This window comes from Spinacia oleracea, chromosome 1 (genome assembly GCF_020520425.1).
Source record: "Spinacia oleracea cultivar Varoflay chromosome 1, BTI_SOV_V1, whole genome shotgun sequence".
NCBI lineage: Eukaryota > Viridiplantae > Streptophyta > Magnoliopsida > Caryophyllales > Amaranthaceae > Spinacia > Spinacia oleracea.
Window position 1 is genome coordinate 76096537 of NC_079487.1, and position 9151 is coordinate 76105687.

At 42.3% G+C, this 9151-nt stretch overlaps 1 protein-coding gene across 2 annotated transcripts; it reads left to right on the top strand.

The window, feature by feature from the left end:
- Positions 1-4130: 4130 nt before the first annotated feature.
- Positions 4131-9094, top strand: LOC110805303 (protein ENHANCED DISEASE RESISTANCE 4). Of its 2 annotated transcripts, none has more exons than XM_022010895.2 (3): positions 4131-4499; positions 5637-5772; positions 5920-9094. In XM_022010895.2, the coding sequence occupies exons 2-3, from the start codon at positions 5652-5654 to the stop codon at positions 8892-8894; spliced, it is 3096 nt and encodes a 1031-aa protein (XP_021866587.1). In that variant the 5' UTR covers positions 4131-4499; positions 5637-5651; the 3' UTR covers positions 8895-9094. The 2 variants fall into 2 exon arrangements, with proteins under 2 accessions (XP_021866587.1, XP_021866589.1); XM_022010897.2 differs by lacking the exon at positions 4131-4499 and adding an exon at positions 4586-4654.
- The last annotated feature ends 57 nt before the right edge of the window (positions 9095-9151 follow it).

The following is a 9151-nucleotide window of genomic DNA, read 5'->3' on the forward strand; positions in this document are numbered from 1 at the left end:
AATCCCAGCACAAGACACGGCATGATCCCCATAAATGTCCCCGTCGAAAACCCGAGAGCAAGCGGAACACGGCGTCGAATAAGAGAACAACGGAATACCCAACCGATAGCAAAGAACCGAACGATAAGTCTTACCGTTCATAGTCTGGCCTAACCCCGAGATGGGGACTGCCCGCAACCAAGCCGAGGAGTGATCCCCCTGCTGTGATTTCCATAGGGCAACAAGACGCGAAGATAAGGAGTAGGCGGATTCCGCATCAGCAGTAACCTTCGTGAAATATATGTCTGCCAATTTCTTCATGAGTCTGGGGGCAGCGATCTCACTAGGGCTACGCATAAGGTCGGTCTCCACGGTCCTATTGAAAAGACCAAGAGCATCGTCAAAGGCCGGTCCCGGACCATCAACACCTGAAAGCCGAAGAAGCGAATCCTGCAAACCAGAAGACTGCAAACGGGATGCAATAAAAGCATAATGCCGAACATCACCAGCTGAATAAACACCCAATCCTCCATAAGAATAAGGCAAGGTGGAAAGGCGCCATTGCCAGTCACCGAACCCAGGTCCCAAAGCAGCCACGATGCGCTCTAAAGAAGCCCGCAGAGCCACATCAAAAGATAATTGGGCCGCTTCGAAAAGATGAGGCGGACAAGTGCGCATAGCAAAGTAGAGTTTAGAAACTCCAGTACACGCACGAAGAAGCAACAACTCACACTGGGGATCATTAAGCTTGGCTACAGCATCCATCAACACAACAGTCTTCGACACACGCTGCGAAACCAACTCCTTACAAAAAGAGGAATCCGAACTGACTGGGCCACCAAGCAACTTAACACCAAGCGCAGGACGAGCAATATCCGTAGGAAAGACACCCTCTAGACGACGGCGTGGGTCCTCCGAAGGCCAGAAAACCTCCGTCTTCTCAACATTAACATGGAGACCTAAATGAGGACCCTCCTCCAAAATCAACTCCAAGACCTGTCCAACCACCAAAGTGTCACCAACGATAGTGCCATCGTCCAAGTACCAAGCCTGAAGAGATAGATCAAATGAGTCTCTTATTCGACACACCAATGGATGTAGAACCAGAGAAAAAAGCAAAGGGCCGAGAGGATCCCCTTGCTGCACACCCTGACAAGACCACAAGGTATGCTCCCCATAATACAGCCGCGCTGGAGAAGAGTAGCAGAATTCAACCCAACGCGAAAGAGAAGGACAATGTAGCCGAACCTCACGCAACAAAGCCGATCGATCAACTAAATTGAACGCATTCTGAAAATCCACCAATAACATAGAGAGGCCAACATCGGCCCCACGAGCCTCAACCAACCGATTGACAGCATGGAGAATGGCCTCACCACCTGCTGGAACTCCAACTCCAAACTGAAGACCTCCAAAGTAGTTTCCTAAACGCGGACCAATCAAAGAAGCCCCGACCTTAGAAACAAGGCGCCTCCAAATAGTGCCCACAACAATAGGCCGAATACCCCCACCAGGCTTAACAAGTGGCGTAAGAGGAGCACTTGCAATGTATCCTCCAAGCTCAGCAGGACACTTTCCAGCAAGAAAGAGATTAACTACCTGAGTGATAGCATCCACCAATTCATCAGAAACAGCTACAGCAGCACCACCCAAGCAATCCAAAAGGTGTTGAGCACGCAAGCCATCTCTACCGCACGAAGTACCACGCGGAAAGCCCTTAATCTGCTCCAAAACAACAGCGGAGGAAACAGTAAGGTGATGATCAACAAGGATATCCGGTAAGGTAGGGACCGGAACGGAAGGATGCTTTGCTTGCAAATCTGCAAGAGTAGCATCATTGTAAGGGGCAAGACCTGAGGAAGAAAGAACCCTAACGGCAGCAGTGTAGTGACCGTCAGAAATCTTTCTCTTGCATTGCATAATATTACGCTCTGCTAAATCATGGTCTTCGTCAACATCCAATAGAGGGGGAGACACGCTAGCCAATGTGTCTATGACAAGTTGCTCAGAACCACCAGACACACCCCAAGAACGAATAGCAGAGGTGATACTCTCTTCCTGCTGTCGCCGCCTAACACCGGAGGAACACTCACGATTACTTCGTGGAGAAAAAGTCTTGAGGACACAAAGAGGTAACACGAGCAACTGAACCCAACAAGCGATGTCATCTGGTCTGCAAATCACCTTATCAAGCGCCCCTTTCAGAACTCGCGAAAAACCCAAACGACATTTGGGAGGGATGGATTTCACAGAACGCAGCCGCTTAGACCATAAAGTGTTTAGAAGAGCAACATCAAAAGAAAAATGATGTTCTCGAGGCGCCTCAGAAGTAGACAGCTCGGAAGCAGGAGCTTGTGGTTTTTGAATACCGTAGAGAGTAAAACGAATAGTACCATCCCCAGAATCAGGTGGGTCCACAAAAACCGTACTAGAACCACTGCCATGTCGACACCTAATACGATGAGTATGCGTCCTAAAACAATCTCCACATAGCCAAATTCCCATACGACGAAAGGTCACCTCAGCCGTAGTAAAAACCTGCAAATTGGTGGTAAGGGAATGACGGGTTACATCCCGCACACCAGTGCAACAATGACGATCCCGTAAGTGAGTGATCAGAGAACTCCTCACCAAACCACGCCCACCTCCATCCTGGCACCCGCTAAGACCCACAAAAGGGCAATGAAACTTCTCCACGGAAGCCGCCATATCAAAGCACTTCAACCGCACTGAATCTGAAACGGAACTCACCAAAAATTCCCCGTCGAACGTCGAACGGAAATGCACCAAAACAACTGCCGGTAAACTGCACCAAAAACTGCCGGAAACTGCACCAAAAACTGCACCAAAAACTGCCGGTGAACTGCCCCACTAACCTCAACACAACGCCGAGAAAACTAGTCTCCACCACCGCAACACAACTTTTGACTTTAAAGAAAGCTACACCCTTCTGCAACCTGCTTGTCAACGAACAAATAACAAGAACCCCAGCACCCTACCAACCCCAATTCACAAAGGAACGAACCACAATTCTCCAGCCACAAAATCACGACACACAAAATACTGAATTCACAAGACAATCAGCGAATTCGCACTACACAATGCGCAATGCACAATACTCCAGCGAATTCTCACTAATCTGAGATATGATATATATTCAAAAATGAGGATGCGACGATCACCCAACTGGAAGCTCTTCCAAGGTCGTCGGACAAAGGAAGCAGCCGTTCAGAAACCCACGTAATAGCAGCGAACCCAAACACCAAACACACTCCACGTAACAGCTTGAATGTCGCCGGAAACTCGCCTGAAACGACTAAGAAACCAACAACTCGCCTGAATTGATCAAGAAACGCCCAAAACCGCCTGCCAAACTCGCCGGTAATTGCCTTATAAACAGCCTCGGTCGTCGCTGTAACCACAACCCAGAAACACCGCACCAGAAACTGCACCAGAATATCACCGAAACTGCACCCAAACGTCGTGTTAACCGCCTGAAAAACCGCCAGTAACCGCAGCTTAAACCCTGCCTGAGCCCTGCGCGCCGCTGCGAAACTTCGCCGTGCCGGAAAAGCCGTCGGAGATGGCCGTGGAAAATGCCCTAAACGGCCATTAGCGCACCCTAATCGCCCCTTTTTTCACTCTAATATTTATTTATTATTATTATTATTATGGGATAGAATTTTGTAAGGGCAAAATTGTGTTTTCATGTAAAAAATCCGAACGATTTTAACATATGTTGACGTCGAATAGCGATACACATTTGCAAGGGATAGAAGTGGAGTGAGTATATACTCCGGGGTATATTGTTGATACTCTCTCTGTTCTTTTTTAAATGACACAATTATTTAGGCACGTTTGCCAATGCACGATTTCAAACATTAACATCTCTAATTGTGTATCGGAAAAAATTATAAAAAGTTGATATTTAAATAATATTTACTGATACGAATCTAATAAGACCTTAAACGACTATGTTTTTTCTTATATATAAACCACAAAAAGAAGTCAAAGGCGTTGGTATGAATAGTGTCTAAAACCCCATTATATCATGTAACTAAGAACAGACGACGGTGAAGTATAACAAAACAAATTTAAATAGTTGTGATGTTTAAGGAATGGCGAAGGATTATGGTGCACCACAGCACCATTGTCCAGTGAGATATCATAAGGATTAAGGAGACTAGGTAAGAGAGTGTACCCTCCACGGATACCCATTGACACGTCACTGCTTCCCAACATCCCACTCCTCCATTTATTTCTCCCTCTTTCTCTCTCTTCAAGCCGCCAACTTTCAACGCTCTCTCTTTCTTTCTCTCTCCTCCTCTGTTTCTTCGTATCTTCCTCTTCTAGTGTGAAAATGGATTTTATACTAAAAAGAGCAATTAAGAATTCCCAGATGATCATTTCATAATTTCACTTGGGTCGTAAAAATAGGTAGAAAATTACAAAAACACAGAGGAACCAGGAAAATAAGAAGTTTTCTTGACTCTTTCAGCTTAGCGTCGAAGAATTTTCCTGTAAGTTTCGTCGCTTTTATTTTCTTCTTTTAGTTTTCAGTTTAACCAGATAAAATGTCGATACTATTCTCTGTATTTTCATAATTGAGCTTTAATTTCATCATCGTCAATCCAATTAAGCTGTTTTGTTGCGAGTAAATGCGTACTACCAAGAGGTAGGATTATTTAATTTTTCAATTTTTTCTAACTTTTTAAAATTTCAAAATTTCCAACTTTAAATTTTAGTTATAATAAACTGCCTACTCGATTTGGCTATATCCCTTAATTTATTGCGGACTGCTAAGTGGTTATATCTCGTAATTTGTGCCAATTCTCTCTTGTTTTCACTTTTTGGTTTTTACTTTTAATTCAAGTCGGTACAATTATTTTGAAAATTTCTTACTCCGTATTATGATAATCAATCACATAGGTTTCCTGTCATGCCTAATTTGCGTATAAAGTTTTTGTAAAACGGATAAAAACGGAAATTAGGCATGACAGGATGTGAATTGGGCAATGGAGTGAGTGAAAATTGACACTAGAAAGTTGAAATTTGTTCAACAGAGAATTTAACGTACTTTTGCTTTTGAAAAAGCTGTGAAATTGCAACCCTTCATCAACCACTCCCCAAAAAAGAAAGGATAACAAAAAGGGAAAGTGGGATTATTTGGTATAGTTGCAGAAAAATGTGGCTTTAATTCAAACATTTTGAAGAAACAAACATCTCAACCTTCCAATTTCTGTATTTATGAGTACGCGTGTTGATCACGGGTCTAATTTGCCGTTTTATAAGGGTAAAATTGCGTACATATGTAATCAACGTGGTTCCTTTTAAGCATATACGAAGTAGGTGTTATTTATGATTTAGGAATTTCTATTAGATTAAGATTTCCTAGCAAAATGCAAATTAACGTAGCTCATCTTGGATTAGTTTTTCATTTCATTGCCCGACATGTGTGCTCTTAATTAAACATTATTGAAAAGCTCAGTTTGGTAGGGTGTAAAACGTTTTCATGTCAAGTATGCGTATGATGGGTTATCCTAACCCGGGGATTGGAATATTATGTCGCGGTGTATCTTTTTTGTATTTGCGGTTTGTCACATTTGATTGAATATGGAAAGTAGGTATTAAATCCGGTTTACTTTCCTTGGTGGCAGATATAGCAAAAAAAGATGACTAACAAACAACAACCTAAAGTTCGATTAGTTAAATGTCCAAGATGTGCAAAGATCCTTCCAGAACCAGAACATGTTCCTCTGTACTCCTGCGGTGGATGTGGTACAACCCTCCAAGGTACAAACTCTATTTGGATTATGTGAATCTTGTTGCTAGTTTGTGTATTGTGTCAAACCATGCCCAACAAAATGGCATAGTGGGGGTATAAATTTGTTATTTTATTCAATTTCTTCCTGATCTTATACAGTTTCATATTCAATGCAGCTAAAAATTACAGAGGTTCCCATAAAAACACAGCATTGAGTTCACATGAACAAGATGTAACTAGGAGTAATGGCATCACCAATGCTCGCAATGGTGGAGAATCCAGTGGCTCAAGTCGAAGATCAAGTACTTCTGGTGAACATTTATCAGTTCAAGGTAAAAGCAGCAATCGGGATATTGTTGAAAAATCAAGTGATTCTGAGCAGGATGGAGTTTCCGATCATACTTTATTGTCTAAGGAGTCTAGTTTTCTCAAGAGTAATGGACAAGTAGACAGAAAGGTGGACCAATTTGATTTGATGGATCAAAACCAAGAGGAGGATCAGGATGCTTTGAAAAGGTTCAGTAAATCTCCCCATAATACAACATTGTCAGAGGAGTCTAATTTCATGGAGAATAAGGAAAATGGAGTAATAGACAGTGAAATGGACCAATTTGATTCAGAGGATCAAGTTGATGATGACTCTTGTACTGTCATTGGAGACAAAGACCCCGAGAAAGTTGTTAACAGTGTTCAAGATGAACGATGTAATGGCATTGTTGTTGAGGAACAGAGAAGAGACGTGAAAACTTTTATTCTACAAGGTTATCAAGTCCTTGAAGGAAAAGAAAGTCAGCAACTTGCTGAGGTAAGGGGATCAATGGAAGATTTGAATGATGATCATGAACAAATACAGGTTGGATATGTGAACTCATTCAAACACGTTTCTTCACCGACTGAGACTCCAGCCATCAAGAGTCCAGCAGAACATGCTTCTGATCAGCAAATGTCTGAAGAAACCAGAAAGATAGACCTCCTAGGGAAACATTTTAATCAAGATCAACATAAGCAAAAGCAAAAGCAAACTGGATATGTTATCTCTGCCAAACACACTTCTTCATTGATTGAGTCTCCAACCATCATGAATCCACCAGAAGATGGTGCTTCTGAATATGAAGTGTCCGAAGAAACCAAAAAGATGCATGTTGTAGGTAAACATCCTCATCAAGATCAACATGAACAAAAGCAAGTTGGATATGTGAACTCTACCAAGGATGCTTTTTCATTGACCGAGTCTTTAACCATCGAGAAGCCAACACAGTTGGATTCGGAAAACCCAGGAGAATATGATGCATTTGATCATGGATTGTCAAAAGAAACCAGAAAGGTGCACTATGTAGGGGAACAGTCTCATCAAGATATATCTGGAAATGAGATTACATGCCATGATGCAGAAATATCAGAAGAAGATGAATCAGGCAAGGAATATTGCAACGCGACAGGTCCACACAATTCCGTGGAATGCATAGCAGACCGACTTGGAAGTGTAAAGCTTTCAGGTGCAGATGCGTTGTCTAGAGAGATAAATCAGTCAGTATCTGGAACTGAACACGGCTTACAAGTCTGTGGAAGTCATAGTGTTTCTGCTCCTTCAAATGCTACGTATCTGAAAATATCTCATGAGAAGGGTACTATGTATGATTCCAAAGACGCTTGTCGTGAGAGAAATTCATTTGACAACGCCAAAGGAACTTCAAAGAAACAAAACAAGAAATTTAAGAATAGTGCTGTCTACAAAGACATTGAAGGCGGGAGCAGCTTGCTGAAAGAAATTCCAAGATCTCCCACCAAAAGATCCCCTGCTTATGATGGTAGTGTCTCTTCCTCTGACGGAAATGATGATAAAGTCCCAGGACAACAATTACAAATTTCTGCGGAAATTTTGTCCACAAATAATGATGATGCTGAAGATAGTCCTGAATGGAATAACATTCTGTCAGAGAGAATGATCTACAGTAATTCAAGAGCTCAGATATCAGATGAGAAGTTGAAAAGCAGCATAGCAGAGGAGCAAGGAGCGCTGGACGAAAATGGAATTCCTAGAAGAAACAACAGATTTAGGCCAAATAGAGACAGCTTCGTGCCTCGAGTTCCATTTCACACGAGAAATTCTGAAACAGGCAGCTCATCTAGTTATGCAGTGCATGATGAACCCCCAAGCCATCAAAAGCATCATCATCCTTATAGGAGAAGATTTTCTGAAGCGCCACTTTATAGGGAAAAAGAGTTTCAACCCATGTACTATAACTATGAAACATCAGGAGAAATTTATGAGAGACCCAAGTATCATCAGCCTTGTATTGACAGAAGAAAGCGTGCAGAAAGTTGGTCTCAAAGTGGAACGCTCCAACGAATGTCATACTCAGGAGAGATTTATGATGGAAGATACTCTTATATGCATCGGTACCCTGAGGATCGGAGATGGTCTGCCCAGTTACCCCCACCACCTTCTGTCTGTTGCCACCAAGGGATTTACATGGGTCCCACCTGGGAAAATAGGTATGAATCGTATCCAGCAAGTCCTCAACGATTTGTTGAGTCAGAGTCATCCTGTGGTTGGGGCTATGATACAACCGATGATCAGATGCAGAAAGACCAAATGATGAGGAGATTGAGGGAGAAACGACAAGCAGTGAAAAGAGAGTTCTATCCTATAGCTGGTGGTGCTCCATTCCTCACATGTTGCTTTTGCTTCAACGTTCTACAACTTCCCAGATGTCTTCTCCTTTCCAGAATAACAAGAAGAAACCACAAGCTCCAGTGTGGTGCTTGCTCTAGAATTCTTGAATTTTCTATCGATAATAATGGTGCTTCTTTAGCTCCTTCTGATACTACTAATGTTGACAAAAATGTTAACTTAGCGGCGTCCTCACATGTGAATCACTCTCGTCGAAGCAGCTTAAATTCTGCAGATGGTAGAGAGTTGCTTTCGCGTGATTCTTTTGGTAGAGAAAAAAGAAAGGCCATTTCTGGAAGTTTGAGGAATGGGGAGAGAATGGAAGACTTTCATGATACTTCTCGAGGAAGAGAGTCAAAGGTAAGCTGGAAAATGCCATCTAGGAGCAAGTCACCACTTCACAGGCTCATGGGCTATTCTTCACCACAGGACTTGTTAACTGGGCATGAATATGATGATGATGATGATGTAGAGTGATAGTCTGGAGTTTGGGAAATCAGATAAATAGTAACATATTAGCAACCTGTGAATTGTAAGTTTGTAACAGATTCATTTTTCCTGAAGTACTGTGAGGCATCTGATTACTAGTAGATAGTTGAGACCATACGCCTATACGTAAAGAGCTCCTCTTGTAACATACTTTGATGTGTATAATTTATCTTAAAAATTCATTGTTTGTTCTATGTAGCAGAAGATGAATGGTGTTCCTCTTGTAACATACTGTTAAGTATAGC